The sequence below is a fragment of the Medicago truncatula genome, chromosome 8 (genome assembly GCF_003473485.1).
Source record: "Medicago truncatula cultivar Jemalong A17 chromosome 8, MtrunA17r5.0-ANR, whole genome shotgun sequence".
Lineage (NCBI taxonomy): Eukaryota > Viridiplantae > Streptophyta > Magnoliopsida > Fabales > Fabaceae > Medicago > Medicago truncatula.
In genome coordinates, this window is record NC_053049.1 from 37,542,570 (window position 1) to 37,563,716 (window position 21,147).

The 21,147-nt window shown below is 32.8% G+C and overlaps 2 protein-coding genes across 4 annotated transcripts; one reads left to right on the forward strand and one right to left on the reverse strand.

The window, feature by feature from the left end:
* Nucleotides 1–1,753: 1,753 nt before the first annotated feature.
* On the forward strand, nucleotides 1,754–10,487 carry LOC120577346 (uncharacterized). Its single transcript, XM_039828539.1, has 9 exons — nucleotides 1,754–2,057; nucleotides 2,259–2,813; nucleotides 3,133–4,323; nucleotides 4,481–4,830; nucleotides 5,145–6,252; nucleotides 6,338–6,697; nucleotides 6,919–7,141; nucleotides 7,565–8,621; nucleotides 10,243–10,487. Exons 1-8 carry the CDS (start codon nucleotides 1,926–1,928, stop codon nucleotides 8,608–8,610), a joined length of 4,965 nt encoding a protein of 1,654 aa, XP_039684473.1. The 5' UTR covers nucleotides 1,754–1,925; the 3' UTR covers nucleotides 8,611–8,621; nucleotides 10,243–10,487.
* A 6,299-nt stretch (nucleotides 10,488–16,786) lies between these two features.
* LOC112419100 (uncharacterized) lies at nucleotides 16,787–20,629 on the reverse strand. Of its 3 annotated transcripts, XM_039828546.1 has the most exons (12): nucleotides 20,159–20,629; nucleotides 19,965–20,057; nucleotides 19,902–19,906; nucleotides 19,683–19,809; nucleotides 19,483–19,572; nucleotides 19,257–19,364; nucleotides 19,040–19,156; nucleotides 18,790–18,933; nucleotides 18,654–18,722; nucleotides 18,076–18,517; nucleotides 17,041–17,975; nucleotides 16,787–16,952 (listed from the first exon to the last, which is right to left on the reverse strand). In XM_039828546.1, exons 1-10 carry the CDS (start codon nucleotides 20,232–20,234, stop codon nucleotides 18,420–18,422), a joined length of 927 nt encoding a protein of 308 aa, XP_039684480.1. In that variant the 5' UTR covers nucleotides 20,235–20,629; the 3' UTR covers nucleotides 16,787–16,952; nucleotides 17,041–17,975; nucleotides 18,076–18,419. The 3 variants fall into 3 exon arrangements, with proteins under 3 accessions (XP_039684480.1, XP_039684481.1, XP_039684479.1); XM_039828547.1 differs by having other exon boundaries at nucleotides 18,076–18,493; nucleotides 19,965–20,629; XM_039828545.1 differs by having other exon boundaries at nucleotides 19,965–20,629.
* Nucleotides 20,630–21,147: the final 518 nt, after the last annotated feature.

Genomic DNA, 21,147 nt, shown 5'->3' on the forward strand with positions numbered 1-21,147 from the left:
AAACTTCAAAAAAATTTAAAATAGAGGGTCAAAAGTACATTTAATTAAAAAAAAAAATATCAATGAAGAATTCTACCTCAAACTAATACTATACAACGTTTAAAATTGCACATACATTATCTCTTGGTAATAGATATTAACGGTCCTGCTCATTTTTAAGATTGAAATAATGACTTGCAATTGTTATCAATTTGATTAAAGGTGAACACAACACTTCCTTTAAAGTTCCATAAAAAAAACACTTCCTTTAAAGTTTGGTTGGATATATACCCAATCATCCAATTATACAATGTCATGACATTTTTTTTATTGATTTATTTAAATGAATTTTGCTTGTGGGTACTAACGTCCAACCAAACTTCAGTATCTAAAAACTCTCCTTGATTAAAATAACAAAAAAAAGAAATATGCAAGTCGTATTGAACTGACAACAATTAATTAATCGTTTATTAAAAAAAGAACAATTAATTAACCGTCAAATTCGTAAATATAAAGGTGTCTCGAGTTTTCATTTGTGACCAACTTTTAATAATTTAAATAAACAATCTACTCTTCCATAAGTAACGATCCACCCACTTGATCGCAAAAGAATTCACTTTAACTACTCCTACTAATTATAAGAACTCTTTGATAAGTTGAGATCCTGAAATCAAAATGACGGAAATATATACATTCGGTCACTATTATAAACAAAATATTACATTTTAGATTTATTCATTAAATAATGTATGTGGTCTATATTAAAGATCATAACCGTCATTAATTAAAAGAATCTAAAATACAAAGTTTGTATTATGAAGTGGATAAACTAAATAAGTTGTTTCCCTAAAAAAAAAACAAAAAAACAAAATAAGTTGTTTGTTTTGTTGTACTATCGGTTTTCTTTTTGTTACCACGGAATTTGTTTGTTTGTTAATAATAATAGCCTACCTTTTCATATTCACTTTTGGGGAGATAATTGTAATTTAATTGAAAAGATTGCTACCTACCTATAAAAAGGATTTGAATCTTCATTTGTATTTTATTTCCTTACATTAAATAGTATTTCCCTTTTTACGTCAAACAAAAAGGATCTCGTCGAAAAAACAACAAATAAGGCATTGCTTCCTGTTTTAGAGATATTTGGTCTCTTGAGAAGACGAGACATGCAGAGAAATATTGATTTTTTTTTTTTTAAAGTACCAAAGTATCTTGTACCAAGAAAAAAAGCACCAAAGTATCTCTAATTAAAAAAAACTTCAATCAAAATGACTTTAATTTGATTTCATTTAATTATTATAATTTAATTATTACATTTAATTAATTGTCAGATGGAAATAAAAAGAAACAAAAACAAACCAACATAATAGCATTCCAAATATGTGTGTTTGTTTGTATAATTAGATGTAATGAGAAACAAATTTTTTGAGAATTATAAATTTACCCCTTAAAATTGAGAAGGTAAAAGTTTAAGAAAATGTAAATATTGAATGTTCATTGTTTAGTTTAGAAGAAGATAAGATGAAAATAAGGAATCCACGTGGACATTGGTTAGACGGAAATAAAGCCCAAAACAAAAAGAAACATGAAACTTGCAAAGGAATTATACTAAACGACGTAGTGCCACTTGATTTTCATTTCATGAAGAAAAAAACAAAAGCGAGACTCAGCATAGTACAAATTTTAATTCTATTCTTGTTTGTTAAGAAAGAAAGAATAACCATTACACACACACACACACACTTTTCTTCCCTCATTCAACAAATCATTTTCTCTCTCTTTCTATCACAGCACAAATCTACCATTCTCTCTCTCAACAAGTTGTTGAGTGAGTGTATGAGTGTAGTATCAACACAAATTTCTTTTCCACCATTTGTTACACATTTTCAAGTTTCAACTAAGTTCAGTGTTCTATAGACTCAAAACCTCTTCATATTCTGGACACAATGATCGGTTCAACTTCAATTTCAATGAAGAAGAAGAAGAGTACTATCAACCAAAGTGATGGAAATTTCATCAACACCATTTTTAATTGGTCTCTCCCTGATATTCTCAACAAAGATCTTTACAAGACAAAGGTTTCAACTCTATTCTGTTACTATATTTTATTACATTATCTTTCTTTTATTATTTGTTTTGCCATTACATTTTAAATAGATATTCTCAACCAAGATCTTTACAAGAAAAACGTTTCAAATCTATTCTGTTACTTTATCACATTATCTTTCTTTTATTTATTTTGCCATTACATTTTAATCGATTATTTTATTTTATTTTAGGTCGATTCTATCGGTTTATCGTTCGATTCTGCGGGGAAATATTTTCAGTCATTTTTGTATCCGTTATTGAATGAAACTCGAACTGAACTCTGTTCTTGTATGGAAGTTCTGTCAACTTTACCTTATGCTAAGGTGGTTACACTTAATCGTTTGAAGTCACCTTTATTTGGTAGGAGTCTCTATGAGGTTACAACTGATAACTGGAAAAACAGGTCACTAGGTCATGGAAAAGAGTTATACAAAACATCGCCCAGTGATCTTTTTATTTTGGTTGATTTTAAACCTGAAACTGTTAATGATCTGCAAAGGGATGGAAGCATACGAAGTTTTGCGTTGTCGGCTCAGGTTCTCAATGAGGAGAATGATAATGATACTGAACTTAAGTCTAATTTTAAATTCATTGCTTCTAAAGACATTGACATTGATGGAATGGGGCAAAAATCTTTGTTTATTATATTCTTGACGAATATAACCCCTATCAGAAGAATGTGGATCTCATTGCATATGGATGGAAATTCAAAGCTCATTCAGAAGATTTTATGTGCTAGTGATGCGGTAAGAGTTTTTTTTTTTTTTTTTTTTTTTTATGTTAAAGATTTGATTATATATTGTTTCAAAGTCTATAAGTATGATAATAGCTGTTCCCATCAAATAATTGTGGTGTTTACTCGTATTATACCTTAATATAACCACTGTCATAAAGTTCAAGTTTATTTGGTATTCACCATTACTTGTTTTAGTTATAACACTATTGTAGAAAGAAAGTGTATGTTGTTGGAAATAAACTTGCGGTGAATGACATTTTCTACTTTGCTGTTAATGAGTTTGTGGCTATTTCCAAGCGAACATAACTAATGGATGTATTCTGGTGCAGGTTGAGGAAAACTGTGATCACTGTCCACCAAAGACTGATGCTTTTAAGGATCATGAAGCATACAATAAGCTGTTATCCGAGTTCAATGAGTCGCAAAAGAAGGAAATTGGTGCCTGCCTTTCTTCCATTGGTTGCAATCATAAGTCTACCGTGGATCTTATTTGCAGTTCACCAGGAACCGAGAAAACAAAAATTTTGGTCACACTTCTTTGTGCTCTATTCAAAATGAACCGCAGGACTCTTGTTTGTGCTCCATCAACTGTTGCCATTAAGGAAGTGGCATCGGGTGGCTTGAGCATGGTGAGACAACTATTTCAGTTTTGTTACTTAGGAGACATGTTGTTATTTGGGAATCATGAGCAGCTTAATGTCGGTGAAGAGATTCAAGAGATATATTTGGACTATCGTGTCAAGCAGCTCATGTCGTGCTTCAACCCATCTAATGGTTGGAAATACTGTTTTACTTCAATGATTCATTTTCTTGAAAACTGTTTTACCCACTATCAGATGTCCATTCTCAATCAGAAAACAAAGGAGCAAGTTCAAACTAATGATAATAACTCTAATACGGCAAAAGATGACAGCCTTTCAGATTCTGATGTGAGGACGCACCAATCTTTTGTTGAGTTTTTCATAGAAAAGTTTCAGGCTATAGCACTGCCACTAAAAAAATATATTCACATCCTACGTACTCATATAGCAAGAAGCTTTATTATGGAACATAACTTGGATGTTTTGGCCGACCTTAATGTCTCTCTCGATTCATTTGAAGCTTTGGTGTCTGATGGTAATATTGTCTCTGAAAGACTGGAAGAGCTTTTCTATCCTCTAGAAACTCGAGACAGTTCTTCTGAGTCGGATGTTGTAAGTGCTGATGAACGCTCATTTCTCGAGAACATAACTAAATGCATATCTCTATTAAAATCCCTTCAAGTTTCACTTGGTAAACAGAAACTGCCAGATATTGTGACTGAAAAGTCAATCAGAGAGTTCTGTTTACAAACAGCGTCATTGATGTTGTCGACTGCTTCTGATTCTTTTATGCTGCATTCTCTTGATATCAAACCACTAGACATTGTAGTGATTGATGAAGCTGCACAGTTGAAGGAATGTGAGTCAATCATACCTCTACTACTTCCGGAAATAAACCATGCAGTTCTTATTGGAGATGAACATCAACAACCAAGCATAGTACGTATTCTAAAAACAATTACTTTAGTAAATTCAAGCATTTTCCCTAGGTCCCTCCTTTTTTTCTCATTAATAATGCCTAGAAAATAAGTTTTTTTTTTTCTTTTTTTTCTTTTCATTCCAATTGATACTAATGTTTGTTCTTGATCTATGTAAGGTTTCGTTAGAAGCTGATTTTGGAAGAAGCTTATTTCATAGGTTGAGACTACAAGGTCGCCATCCCAATCACCTCCTCAACGAACAGCATAGGATGCATTACATCAAAGATGTGAATCTTCCATTCCAAATTTCCGATGAACAAAACGATATAATCTTATCTGAAAGAAGTTCCTTTGTATTGGGGCGCTCTGGTACCGGGAAAACCACAATTCTCACTGCAAAGCTCTTAAAAAGGGAGAAGGCTCCTTTTTTCAGAGCTGATCAAGAGGAGGAGGCAGCTTGCTTGAGACAAATGTTTATAACCATGAGTCCAAAACTTTGCCACCATGTGATATACAAATTGAAAAGGTGCAAACCTCTACCTTACTCTATATATGCTAGCTTTACTTTTTCATACTTATGGTGAAAAAGCGTATTGTTTAAGCATACTGTTACTTTTTTAAAAGCGTGTGATCTAATGTTGTTAAAGTTCATATTTAGGAGTCTGTTCTACAGCTTGTAACAACAGTTAGCTACATATTTGAATTTAAATTTCAGTTCCTGTAACTTAGGACTGCAGTTGTTTTAAGTTAGGATAATAATCTATTCTCATTATTTTATGCTAGTTTCAATTCAGGGATTTGATCTGCATAGAATATTAATAGATTATGTTATACATGCAGATTCAGATGTGGTGAAAGCAAGTTTTTCGAGGATGAGACTGCTGCTTATGAATCATCATTGGCGCAGTTTGAAAATGTTCCAGATTCTCTCGTTGGTCTCTCTGTCGATTCATATCCTCTAGTGCTAACATTTAGAAAGTTTCTAATGATGTTTGATGGTTCGGTAGGGGGGGTTTCATTTTTTGAAAGATTCAATGATTTATTTGCCGGTGACGCTTTGAAGGAAAACATATGGGATAGGGAGGTAACTTTTGAAAGGTTTGATTTATCCTATTGGTCAACCTTCAACTATGGTGATAAAAAAAACCTGAACTCATCCCGTGTGTTCGCTGAAATCATGTCATACATAAAAGGAGGCATGGATACCATGGGTACAAATTTAAGCCAGGATGCTTACCTTGCATTATCCGAAAACCAAGGGTCGAGTTTAAGCAAAAAGCAAAGGAAGATCATATATCACATCTATCAACAGTATGAAAAGATGAAGATTCTTAGAAGAGAGTTTGATTTGGCAGATATTGTTGCTGACATCCATCTCCGCCTCAAAAGTAATATATATGAGGGTGACGCAATGCATTATGTATACATGGATGAAGTACAAGATTTTACCTTGAGTCAAATTGCCTTATTAAAGCACATCTGTCAAAATGTGGAAGAGGGTTTTACTTTTTGTGGTGACACTGCACAAACTATAACAAAGGGTGTTTATTTTAGGTTCCAGGATATCAAATCTTTCTTTTACAGTACCTTTCACAATGGAACCAATCCAGTGAAAACAAAAACACTTCAGTTGACTCAAAACTTTAGATCTCACGATGGAGTATTGAAATTGTCTCACACTGCTATCAATCTTCTCTATCACTTTTTTCCTGATTCTATTGATATTTTGAAGCCTGAGACCAGTTTGCTATGTGGGGAAGCTCCGGCTGTTCTTGATTGTGGAAACAGCAAAGATGCAATTGCAACTATTTTTGGCAAATCTGTTGGATTTGGAGCCGAGCAAGTAATTTTGGTACGAGATGATAGTGCTCGGAAGGAAATTTTGGCCTCTGTTAAAGAAAAAGCTATTGTTTTAACTATTTGGGAGTGCAAAGGACTTGAGTTCAAGGTAGCTTAAAATTCATTATACTGATTCACTTTTGTTTTGACATTTATGTTCATTTATTTTATTAGTCATCTGTGTTCTTTTGCAGGATGTGTTCTTGTACAACTTTTTTGGCTCTTCACCTTTGAAAGATGATTGGCGAGTGATTAAAGGATATAAGGAGAAACAGGATGCACTGGAACCTACAGAAACCAGTTCTTTTCCGACGTATAAAGATCCCAAACACAACATCTTGTGTTCTGAACTGAAACAGCTTTATGTAGCTATAACTCGTACAAGAGATAGGTTGTGGATATGTGAGAGCCCAAGTACAGAGAGTCATGCTAAACCAATGTTTGAGTTTTGGAAAACCAGAGATCTTATACAAGTCAAAAAACTGGATGATTCATTCATCCAGAGCATGACAGTTGCCAGTAATCCAAAAGAATGGAGGGCACGGGGCATGGAGGTTGTTTTTATAGTTGATTGTCCTATTCATTGTGCTTTCAGATTAATCAGTGTTACTTGTTATTATGCTTTATATTGCAAATAGTTGATACCATGCTTTATATTGCGAACAGTTTTAGATGTGTAGTTTTTACTGCTACAACAAAGCTTTTAGATGTGCCACTTTTGCCTCGTACACTTTTTTGCTCCAAATGATATATTATTTTGACTGTTTCTTTGCAGCTATATAATCACAAAATATATGAGATGGCAACAGTGTGTTTTGAAAGAGCAGGGGACAATTCTTGGGAAGAAAAGTCTAAAGCTGCTGGTGATAGGGTAAAATCAAACAGTTCCAGTTCAGAACCTAAGGAAGAAAATGTCGTTCCTAGGGAAGCTCAAGATATAGGAATGGCTGAGTCTTCTGCCCAGTGTTTGGTTGATTTGGAAGATCACGAAAGAGCTGGTATGAATTTCAACTTTGTCATCTATGTCTATAGTTTTATGTCATTTTTTAATGAATAAAAAATGAGAAAATCCAAATAGTAAATTTATGTTTAACCATACATCGTCTTGCATTGTGTTCATTTGCTGAGGTTACCTCAATTATATTTTGAACCTGCTCATGAATACTAAACGATGACGAAGGATCATTTCACTAATGAAGAAGATATAATAAAAGGTTCATTTCAATAATTGATACCTGGCTAGCTTCTATAGCCATTTTTTATACTGTCACTGTAATTTTATATGCATGATCTTCATCTTAAAAAAGTTAGAAAGATGAGGGGAATGTTACAATTATCCATTATCATCACATGTTTAATATATACTCCCTCTGTCCGTAAATATAAGCCAGCTCATAATTTCACTCCTTTCTTTTCTGCAGGGGACTCCAAAAAAAGGTTTGACAAAGAAACTTATTGTTTGGGTGGTTATCTCCCCCCCGATGCTGAAATGGGACCTATGATGAAGTGGGTTCAAGAAACCCACTTTTATGATTGTCGTGAATTACCAAAAGGGACAGTGGGCTTTGGAAATCAAATCGCAACTCATGCTAAACTGTCCCCTCATGGTAAAACCCAAGCCAAAGCCATGCAACAACTCGTCGATAACCTCCTCCCGATCGTTGCTTTGCTGAAACAACCATTTTGTCCAAAGAACAAACATTATTGCAACTCAATGAAGATTCTGAAAGAGAATAGCATTGGATGGAAATTTCTCAATAGCTTCACCGAAAGTCTTCCACAAAAGGGCTATGATGATTTTTACTCGGCCTTTGAAGATCTTGAGGAGAAGCTTGTTCATCTAACCGATACAACTATGTTAGGATTTCTACTGGACCAAATGTTGATGGATACAATGGCTTGGAGTGGAGTTGTGGTGTCCACAAAAATGAATTTGGTTGGATGGATCTGCTCCAAAGAACCAAACTACTTTCATATGCTTGCTCAATCCAGTCATCCACCATTGAAACTTATGTGGGTATGCGACTTATTGGAACGTCTTGTGATAAAGTTTTTCAACCCCAATGATCATTCCAGGCATAAGTTTCTCACTATCTTGTTGCTGCATGTGTTCTTTAAGAAAGATTCTAAACTGGTTCAGAAAGAAAAAGGTAAAGAGTTACCCTTTGATGACTATTTCAAGGAAAATTCTATCTTGGCGGCCGACATGAATTCTGAAGTGATCATCCTGAAACTGAGAGAGAACAGTTTAATCCTTCCACCAATGGAGCACGTAGTATCTGTTGATATGACAAGTTGTCCAACTCCAACCATAGAAAAGATATTGGAAGAAATCTATCCTGAAGCTGTAAAAGAAGTTGCAGAAAAAGCTGCAGAAGAAAGCACAAAAAAAGTTGCAAAAGAATCTGAGATACACAAAGGGAAGGAGAAGAAAAACAAATCCAATTCCAAGAAAAAAGGGAACTGAAGTACTGAATGGTACGTTTGTGTACACTCTTGGTACCCTTTTTTTATATTTGATGCATTTTAGCCTACTTTCAGTATTTGCATTTCTTTAGTACTGAATGGTATCTCTGTGTATACTCTTTGTAACAACCCAGTTATTAATATTTTTATTAACTGAGTACTCTTAAGTCATAGTTACACTAAGTGCAATTTAATTAGAAGATTATAAGAAAACAAAAAGCTGGGTTCTTCTGCAGAAGTTAAGGTGAGTTCTTATTTAGGTTTAATTTTTGGTAGAAATTAGAATTCTAAATTGACTAGATATGAAGAAATTGCATGAATTATAATTTCAGGAGTTCCTACCCAAATTTGAGAGGAATTCAAGTTTGACAGGTTGTTATGCAATTAATCGTGTGATAGAGATCAAAACTTTATTGATATGTTTGGTCTAGTTATTTATTCATAAGGATAAAGACATGTCTTGAAAAGTAACATGTAATGCAATTCTATGCCTCATTTTCATTTTTCTGGTTTTGAGAATTAGAAGAATGCTGCATATATTTGAGTATTTTCCAAGATAATGAAAGGTGAGGTTGTTAACATATTTATCCTTATGAGTGCTTTGGTATGTGGTTTAGTGCTCACCGCAGTTGTCTGCTCTATAGAGCTTCCCTGCATACATGTCAGTCAACTATTTTCTAAAGAAATTAACATGTTATTAATTTCTCGGTAACTTTATGTGTTGTTAGTCCTGAATTAATCATATAGTACAATCAGTTTTCAGTTTTGAATTAAGGGTTACCATTACCACTCAGTTGGTTTTGATGGTAATTATTATTTGAAACATTTTGGTTTCTATTTTGACATAATCTTGGCCTTTTAATTGTGCATATGATTGATTTATTTTTGTTGTTACTGTTTAGTGGTGTCTGATTTTATGATTGGCTGTGTTGAAATGTTAATATGATTAATGCCTAGCCTTTATTTCCTAATTGCCAAGTATTCATTGTCGGGTTTGTTGATAGAGAGATGTGGGAGAGGGAACAAAACTGAATAAATCTCAAACAGTGGAGAGACGGAGCGTCATGATTCCGAGAAAAATGGCTGCAATGTGGCGCGGGACACAGACAAAATTAGAGGCTGCACTTGCAGCACAATAAACCAAATCGTTTTCACGATCTTGGCTGTAATTTTGCTATTTCATGATCTTTGCTACGGTTAAGATCGCACGATCTCACGATTTGAATCGTGACTTTGATAACCTTGATAGTATGCACAAATTCAAGTTGACAATAAGCATTATTGTTTTATGTTTACCTCTTGCTTTTTGACAGTCTGTAATAGATTACAAGATTAGTGATTATTCTTGTTGAATGATTAATGTGAAAATGAATGTTTTGTATATTTTGGTATTTTATTTGCAGGGGTTTTAAAGTTGTTTTGCTTCTAAGATATATGGCCATCATATTGTTGTGTAAATGATATTATTTAATTCTTACACACACGCAACACATTCATTGAACAATTCATAACATTTATAGTGAAGTTCATTTCCATATATGTTGCCTTGTAATTTCTTAATATTTGAATTTTAATTGCACCTCATGCCTCAAAATAGACTTATAATGTCATATTCGAAATGTCTCTTTTTCAGGTTGGATGTGTTTGCTCGTTTCAATAGAAGGGTTATCACTGGCTGGCTGGAGCATTGCTGAAGATGACAGTGAAAAGGAGTAATAGTTCTAGGGTTGTGGAATTCCTAAGTTCATTTTGATTATTTTTTATGGAGTAAAACTAGATGTGGTGAAAAAACTATATGTTATGAATAGATATGCTAAACTTTTCGGTGGCTTTATTATTATATGTTATTTGTAGGAAAATACAATCTTCAAAGTCTGATATGTTTGTTTGACTTGTATGTTTCACTGTGTTATTCTTGTTCTACCAAAAAAAGCTAAGCTAGTTGATCGTTCTCATAAACAAGGAAAAGTCATATAGAGTAAAAAAGCTGTTGCTTCAAAGACATGACTGCCACATTCATGGTTCAGATTTTTTACATCCTTTTTTTTCCTTGAATTTAGATGGTAAAACTTTTAAATTTTATTTCGCGCCTGATTAGGATAGTGCTTGAAAATCAAAGTTTAGTTATGATGCAGGAAAAATTTATCTTGACAATGAATATTTTTTTTCTTTCTTTTTTTCCTCAAGGGCATATTTAAGTGAGAGGTATTTAGTAAATCAGTGATATTTCTGCTTTCATTTGGCTTTTCTTATATGTCTTGGGTTGAGCCTTATGAGTAAGATACATTATTGTGACGAACCAAGAAATTGTACGAACACAATCAATTGTAACAAACTTGCAGTACCAGGGAATTGCAAAGACATTTTGATATAGTAGTTATTGTTGATTAATGCAGGCATTTTGATATAAATCTAGAATATTTTTGTAGCACATTTTAAGTGATTGGCATGCCATAATATTAATAAATATATTAGAAATTAGTGTCAGTTGAAAAACAGTTCTGTAAAACTGTTTTTGAACTATGCAAAACTGTTTCAAAATCGGAAAATTTGTTTAAAAAACTATCTTAACCAGTTTAGAACCAAAGAACCAGTTTTAAACCATTTTTTCAATCGGCTCAGTTTGAAATCACAGTTTTGTTCTCAAATTTAAAACCACGTCAGTTCAGAAATAAAAAATAAAAATATATGGTGTATCAAACCACAAAATCTGTTTGAATTGGGTTGAACATGAACAATCACTAATTGTGGGATGGTAGAGTATTATTTTTCTGAAAAAAATAAACTCTTATTATTTCTTGTACGAAAAAACCTTACTATTTGAATTTATATTTTAATTGGTTCTGCAGACTCTTTGTATTTTAAATTGATTCTTGCTAAATAGCAAATGAACTAACATAACATTTCAAAACCCACGCATCACATTAAAAATAAGGCTCAAGTATGTTTTTCGTTTCGCTTTTATAAAAATGATCACCATTAGTTCCTCTTCGTACTCTCTTGGGCATTTTTAGCTTTTTTTTTTCAGCTGAGATGAACCAAATGTGACCCATTGTTATCAGCACGAGCCAATTAGAAAGAGCATGTGTTACTATCAAACCACATTTGTAGGATGAAAATGGGAATATAGTTGATAGTTTATTAAAACACTGAACTTTGAATAAATGGAAAGTAATTTTCATTATTGAGTGATTAGAATAGTGAGGCGCATCTAAGTATATATACCATACATGTATTGTAACAGAAGTGGAAGATATATAGTTAAGCCTAACTAATGCAATAAGCTTTACAGTCACCACTAACTAATGCAAAAATTAAACTAGCACTAACTAGCATTTACATTAATATCTCCCCTCAAGTTGGACTATGGATAGAACATAAACCCAACTTGGACATGAAAGAAGAGAAAGCAGGATGTTGGAGTGGCTTAGTGAAGACATCAGCCAATTGAGAGGTGCTTGGTATCGGTAGCAAATGAATGAGCTTTGATTGAATTTTCTCGCGAATCACATGGTAGTCCAGCTCGATGTGTTTACTCCTTTAATTTCATGAAAAGTAGGGTTGTGAGATAAGTAAATAGCGGACCTACTGTCACAAAAAAATGAAGTTGGATTTGAAAATGCTATCTTGAAAAATGTATTGTAACCATTGAAGTTCACAAGTTAATGAGGCCAATGCTTTATATTCGGCATGGAGACAGTATTTTGCTTCTTGGACTTCCAAGAAATTAAAGAAGAACCAAGTAACACACCAAATCTTGTAATAGACTTTCTAGTTTCAGGACACCTTGCCCAATCAGAATCTGGAAAAGCACTAATCTTCAAGGGACTAGAAGCAGAATAAAATATGCCTTTGGCTGGAGCAGATTTGAGATACTTAAGAATGCCCATGGCAGCATTGTAGTGAGGGACCAAAGGTTTAGAAACAAATTGACTTAAATGCTGAACGGAAAAACTGATGTCTGGTCGAGTATGTGTCAAATAAAGAAGCCTTCCTATAAGTCTTCTATAAGAAGAGGGGTCATCCAAAGGAGCACCATCGGTGCTAGAGAGCTTAGTAGTAGGATTAAAAGGAATATTGGAAGGTTTAGTTCCTAGTAGACCAGCATCTTGAAGAAGTTCAAGTGTATATTTTCTTTGATTGACAAAGATCCCAGTGTCAGATCTTGCAATTTCCAGACCTAAGAAATATCTCAGTTTTCCAAGATCTTTAATCCTGAATTTCTGATCCAAAAACGCTTTGACAGCTTGTATCTCATGAATAGAGTCGCCGACAGGAATAATATCATCAACATACACCAATAGTGCAGTAAAACTAGTAGATGTAGACTTTATATATAGAGAATGATCAGATTGTGAGGGAGTATATCCCAAAGAAACTAAAGAGGAAGAAAGCTTGGAGTACCATTGCCTACTAGCTTGTTTCAAACCATAAATGGATTTGTGCAATTTACAAACTTTGTTGTGGTCCTTAATGTCAGGAAAACCAGGAGGTAAGGACATGTACACATCTTCATTTAAATCACCATGCAAGAAAGCGGTATTCACATCCAATTGTTCAAGATGCCACCCCTTAATGGAAGCCAAAGCTAATAAGACCCTAACAGTAGTGATTTTGGCAACTGGCCAAAAGGTATCAAAATAATCAACTCCTTCTAATTGAGAATACCCTTTAGCGACTAACCTAGCCTTGTAACGCTCAATAAAACCATTGGCATGGTATTTAAACTTATACACTCATTTGCAACCAATAGGAACTTTGCCATGGGGAAGATCAACTACATACCATGTTTTGTTGTCATCAAGAGCAAGTAATTCAGCATTCATAGCATTCCACCAACACTCAAATTTAGATGCCTGGTTATAGGTTGTAGGTTCAACTATGGCTGAGATAGAACAACAAAATGCATGATAACCAGGGGCACAACTATTGTAAGATAGTACAGAAGAAAGGGGATAAACACTGTTAGAAGATATTGCAGAGTCTATACCTATAACATTGTTACAATGAAAATCTTCTAAATATACAGGACGAGTAACAACTCTAGAAGACTTCCTTAAAGGTGTAGGGTTAGGGCTAGATTCTGGTGTGGTAGTGGAATCATTGGAACTAGGTTCATGCATGACAGGAATGGGTAAAGAAGTAGGATCAGGGTCATCAAGAGTAGTATGATGCAAATTGGATGTAGAGGATGTAGAGTCCGTTTGCACAGAATTCGGCAAATACAAAGGAAAATCAGTTTCATAAAAAAAAACATTTCTTGAAACAAAAATTTCATGTGAATTTAAATCATAGAGAATATAGCCTTTAGTACCGTTTTTATATCCTAGGAATACAACTTTTCTAGCTCTAGAATCAAACTTGGTTCTATGAGCTTGCGAAGTGGTTGCATAACTCAAACAACCAAAAACCTTAAGATGAAAAAGAGAAGGAGGTTCTTTATGAAGAAATTCATAAGGGCACTTGAAATTAAGAAGAGGAGAAGGTAACCTATTAATGATATGAACAGCATGTTGAATGCAAAAATTCCACATTGTTAAAGGTACATGGGAGTGGAAAGAAAGACATCTAGCCACATTGAGAATGTGTTGATGCTTTCTTTCAACAACCCGATTTTGTTGAGGCGTCTCAACACAAGTCTTTTGATGGATGATTCCTTTGGAAAGGAAAAAAAATCACCCATGGCAAATTCAGTGCCATTATCGGACCTAAGACATTTCAAAGTAGTATGAAACTGATTTTTAATATAGGCAACAAAGTGAATAAGACTCTTTCTGGTTTCATCTTTGGATTTGAGAAATATAACCCAAATAAATCTAGAATAATCATCTACAAGGGTTAAAAAATATTTATGGCCTTGTCATGAAATAGTAGAATAAGGACCCTATAAATCAGCATGTAAAATATCAAAAGGAGCATTAGACTTTGACAAACTATGAGGAAAAGGTAACTTTCTTTGTTTTCCAAAATGACAAGAATCACAAGAAGACATATTATTTTTGTAATTTAATTTAAAAGATTGACTATCACTACTACCTAGCTATAAAAGAGGATTTGAATCTTTTGCTTACATTAAATAGTATTTCTTTCTTGATGTCAAACAAAAAGGATCTCGTCGAAAAAACAACAAATAAGGCATTGCTTCCTGTTATAGAGATATTTGGTCTCTTGAGAAGACGAGACATGCAGAGAAATATTGATTTTTTTTTTTGAAGTACCAAAGTATCTTGTACCAAGAAAAAAAGCATCAAAGTATCTCTAATTAAAAAAAAACCTCAACCAAAATGACTTTAATTTAATTATTATAATTTAATAATTTAATTATTACATTTAATTAATTAAATTAATTCACAAAGAAAATACGATGTTGTGTTAGTACTTCATGTCAACGTGTCTCTCTCACTCACTCGGGATATAGCCACTTCTCACTTTCAAACCTTTCTATTGAAGAATAAAGTGATAGAAGAAGAAAATAAAACAGAAAACACACACAGTTTAAAAAACTTGTAGTGCAAGCTATCTTGCAAAACTATTAACGCTAAACATACTACTACCTCCGTTCCGTTCTTAATTATAAGAACATTTTGAAAATATTTTTTATCCTTTTTAATAAGGCCCCTTTGGTATTTTCAATTATATTAATTATTTCTTTACCACTATATCCCTATTTATTTTGCATATTTTTCTTCAATCAACAATAAATATTAAAACATAAATTAACTTTCTCTCTTAGAGATAAAATTTTAAAAACAATAGAAATTATAAACAAATTAAATATATTATCAACTTTTTTAATTCCCGTGATTTTGACAAAACGGTCCTATAATTAGGGACGAAGGTAGTATCTTTTTTTTTTTTTAAAGTGTTTACGCTAAACATACTTAAATCAACAACTCAACAAGTTGGTTATAATAATTTAATGAGTTAGTTAGAATTATTTTTTTTGAACATTTTATCTAGTGGCGAGCCACACTCAAGGTTGTGTGGCTCCTGCCAGCACTACTTTCATATATACATACTACATATGAATATATTGATGTTCAAACCCCCATCCACTACGACGAAACCAACCCTTTCTCTCTTTCATATTTTATCAATGCTATTGATAAGCACTACTTGATATATTAATTAATTTATAAGATAATTACTACAAAATAAGTGATGCTATTTCTTAGGTGATAAGTGTAACACATGATGACTAATGACTACGTGTTATTCAATTTAAAAAAATAGGAGTATACTTCTCATAATTAGTTGAGAAAAATGCTACACGTTAAGGTTATAGTTCCATATTTATCGGATAAAAAACAAGTCTATTACTTATATTATATTATACGATGAGGATTCAATTACTCATGCAACCATTAAAAATGGTAGCTATTCAAATGTTATTCATGATGAATGCACAAACGTACGATAATAATGATAATAATAATAATAAAAATTGTAGTACTTTTGCGATCCTTCAGGGATGTATATTCATTAAATGAGCTCTACAAGAACTATGTATTAAGTTTGATAAATTATTTGTGCAATCCTTCAAGGATGCATCATGATTGAATTCATCAAGAATACATTAATAAAAAATTGATTTTTAAGTGATCCATCAGGGATGCACTAGTATTGAATTCTTCATGAATTCATTAAAAATAAATTTGTATGTGCAATCCTTCAAGGATGCATTAAAACTACTGTTGAATTCTTTAGGAATTCATTAAGAAAATTTTGTATTAGTACTACCGTTGAATTCTTCAGAAATTCATTAAGAAAATTATGTATGTGAAATCCTTCCAGGATGCATTAGTATTGAATTCTTCAAGAATTCATTAGAGTTTCTTTATTTACTTTTAAGCGGTTCTTTAAGTATGCATGAATGTTGAATTAAAATAAATAAACACTATAATTTGCATAACAAAAATTGTGTGTATCTATAAGGTACTGATTCCATTTGATGGAATTATAGCAGTCACCTATAATCATCGATACAAGAGTATATACACAACTACATGATATCCAAGGAAAAAAAACTATTAATTAGTGAAATATATTATATGAATACCTTTTCAGTGATTAGAGCGTGCTGATAACGTGTTATGAATACAAGTAAATAGAGATGATAATAATAGAGAGAAGGAGAAGAAGAGAATAAGGAGCAGTATTCTTATTTACTGATCTATGTTGAAACGGCCAAGTGCAACTTTGGATATAGTTGTGGATGGGGAATCTCTGCAGATATCACCCTATCTATTTCCTTAGTTGTGTGCAGTTTGTTGACACCTTCTAACCATAAAAGAATGTGTGCATGTGGTAGCCCCCTCTTTTGAAATTCTACAGTATACATACCTATGAAATGTGAAAATATTAATATTTGTACAATGTATTATTTATAAGAAATTAAACTTTTATTTAACATACTAAATTCTATACAAACCTGCTGTAACTTTGCCAAACATTTCATCCTTCTTAAAGTCTGCCATCATTTGATCAAGCTTCATCTTAAAAACTCTACAAATAATATCGGGCCTGTCAGATGCACTAAGGCCTCTCTCTGTAACAAATTCCTTGATTTCTTTCCAATTTTGGTTGCAAGTTACTGCGATGAATAGGTCCGGGTAGCCAAATCTCTTGCAAATTGCCATTGCATCTTGACAGTTATTAAACATGTACCTTGGTGAACTTGTAAAGGAATCGGGAAGTATGACACGCTGTCCAGCTTTCCGCGGGTCATTGTCTCCCATCTCAACTGCTTCTTGTAATCCATTCAACAAATCTGAACGAATATTTCCCTAGTTATTCCGAATATAAGATAGCCTTTGAGCTTCAATCATTGTGTAACTATCAACGGAAAACTGCTGAAGCAATCTTCTTCCATAAACAATGTTTCCAAACTCGCAATCCCTATCTTAAATTCGATAGGCAATATATTCTCTGATAGCAACTCTATCCCTTGAACCTCTTGATTTTCTATTTTCATCTTCAAATTCTCTATAAGGGATATCTTCCTCATAACCATAATCACCCTTAGGAAATACTAAAGGATACTGAAGTGGCATGTATAAGGGATGTGTCTCATGTATCCTTCTTAAGCCTTTGTGTACATCATCCACTATAATATCTCTTACCTGCTCGGTCTCATCATAATCACCTATTATCAACCCAGCAACTTCATCTACAGTAGGTAGATTGTGCATCCTTGAGTCTTTTTCCGTCTTTCGAAACAATCTTAAAGCCATCTTAGGAGGTGGACCCTGTTCAACCATATCACGGATCTTTCTAAAACTTTTGCACAGAGAGTTACACTCGTCCAACATGTTTTTTAGATCTTCCACCAATGAGAGATCAAACCCACCATCGCCATCGCTTGCACTGCAACCAAAGTTAATATATCATATAAATAAATTGATCAACAATAGCCTCATATATAAAAACAATCAACAATTAATGATAAAGTTAACACTTTACATACTCAAAAACTCTTGTTCTATTTTGAATTTCATTCTGAGTGTCATAGATGTATAGTTGAGCAAACTTTGGAGCATTTCCAGGCTCAGGCAGTAGACTTCCAATTCTATGATAATTCTGTCCACTTTAAGATAAATTGAGGCGGTCCATTTCCATTGTTGAGCTTTGTAAACACTTTGCCTCCAAGGGATGTAAAGGCAAACATACTGTTGTATGCTCTGATGTTGGCTTGGTAATGCTTGCTTCTAGGTTCACTTCCATCAATCAATAATAACAGTAGTTTAGGTGGTTCCTCTACGTATGGAATATCAACATATCCCTTTTGACAGCATAGAGAAAACTCAGAGTCTATGGTCGGTGGTTTAGACTTATTGCCCTCTCTTCTATCCAAAGTTTAGCCTTGCACCATTTGCATGTGACATCTGGAGATCCAAAATAAAGAGTTCCTATGGAGGTTTTTGTGTGTGTGTGTGTGTCTATATATATATATATATATATATATATATATATATATTAGATATCGAAAATATCATTAAGGAGTTAAACTATATGTATATATACTAATAAAGATTATGGGCGAACCTTTGATTTCAGCATCATCATATATATCTACTTTGAAGGCATCCAAATTGCAATTTTCTTCATTAACCCCTGTTAGGCAATGTATTAATTTAACTATTATTTGTGTAATATAGAAAGTTGAATATTCAACAATTACCATTGGCTGATGAGTTTGATGATGGACCACCTTCTTCAAATATTGAATCAAAATTAAGTCTTGTAATAGGAAGCTCTTTAAATCTCCTTCTCTTTTGAACTCTAGTTTTTTGTCCCTTTTTGGTTGTATTTAGAACTTGCGGCACTACATATTGCATCAGTGTATGTTGATGATGTCAACAGATTAATGATATGGCCCAAGTAAGTTAGATGCACTAATTTATAAGCATAAAAATAATTTAATGTCTTACTGCCAGAAGGAACATATTCAATGTTCGTAATGTTGGATAGCGGACTTCTTTGTAAGGTTATTGGTTGAGATGACACCTTCCTCTTGCACAAAATGGTATGACTTAGTGTTGATGGAACTGTTAAAATATTATCATAGTATGTCAATGATTAAAATATGTAAGTGTGAGTCCAATCTTGCAGATTAAGAATATTGATTCAGACATATAAATAACTCACATGAATTCATAGAAGTTAGAGACGGGTTAATTATTGATTCAGATGATCTCCTCGTTTCTGATTTTGAATCATTTGCTTGCTCTATAGATGACAATGCCTCACTTGAATCTACATTGTAGCAACAATAATTATAAAACAAAAAAAAAAACCTTTGAATTGGTTTGGCCATACTTCAACTTGGAAGACTATTAAATTTTGTAGGCAAAATCACATGCTATATAAGTACCATTTATCAATGGTGAGATAGGATTCTTTTGTGCCTCCTTTGATAGTCTCTTGTTACGATATCTTAAAGCATAGTCAGAATCCTCATTCTCTGCAATGTAATGTATGAAGCATACTTTCATCTTGGTAAATTCCTTCGGTAATGTATTAAACATACATGAAAATGTAAAATAAATTATAAACATTCAATACTAAACATACCTTTATCAATTCTTTTTTCTTTAGACCCTCTTTGCAACATTGCATGTTTTCTCTTCATCCTTGCAAGTGAGCAATCAGATTTACCAATGGATGGAGGACTTATTGATTGAGTTGGAGAATGATGCATACAAATTAATGTAATATTAATCAATGAACCTAATTGCAAACTTCAAATCTTTGTGGTACTAACATAAACTAACAACAATTGGGTTTGTTTTATGGTGGGATGTGATATGATAAAATTAAAAATTATACAAAAGTTAATAAGTAGATATATCATATTACCATTCATCAATGGAGAAAGAGGACTTCTAAAAGGCTCCCTGGATAACTTGTTAACTTGTTTCATTGAAGATTTAGTGCAAAACACATTCTCTACAATGGTAATAAAATAACTATCATGATTGGAAATAATATTATCCATTTCATTACCCAAGTAATATATATTTGACATGGTGAAGAACATTTGGACATACCTTTGTTGATAAAATTGCTTTGTGCAACTGTTAATTTTTTCTTCATCCCTTTACTTGATGGATCATTTGGTTCCATTGTTGAAGAAATTTATGTTAGAGAAGAATGTTGCATTGCTGATTTTTTAAATGGATAGGTTTGTGTTTGATTAAGGACAGATGAAATATTGTGTTGGAAAAATGAAACACATTTTTGGCCTATACACTATGGGACAAAATTAAAGCTTTGCCAAAGCATTGATATGTCATTGTCAAAGCATTTTTGGCCAATACACTATGGGACAAAATTAAAGCTTTGCCAAAGCATTGATATGTCATTGTCAATGGATTTTTCTCTACAGACAAACACAAATATGGTATATGAAAATCAAGGCAATGCTTTAACGTGAATGTCATTGTTTAATGTCTCAATAGAAGACAAAGTTCATATACCAAGTTGTAAGCATTATCAAGAAAAGGAATGTCTTTGCTTTGACTTTTTCATATATGATATAATATCAACTACCAATTAAAGCTGCATCATGTTACATGAGCATAAGTAATACTCCCTCCGTTTCATAATACTTGTCCATTTTAGAGAATAATTTTGTTTCACAATACTTGTCACTTTCAAGTTTCAATACAACATTAATTATTGTCTTGTCAATAATACCCTTGCATATTTATTGTAGAGAGAGAAAAAAATAAAATGAAATAATAAATGATTAAGGGTATTATAGAAAACACACACATATTTTCATAAAAAATAACAAAATTTATTTGGTTTCTTGGTTAGTGCAATTTCTCCAAAATGGACATGTATTTTGAAACGGAGGGAGTTTATAATTAGCAGTGAGCATGACATAAGAAATAACATCATAAAGTTTGTCATATTAATAATATACAAATCTAAATTTTATTATGTTGTCATCATAAAATTGAATATGTCATTGATTAAAATTTACTTTGATGCTATTAAAAGCAATTGCATATCCTTGACGAATAACAATGAA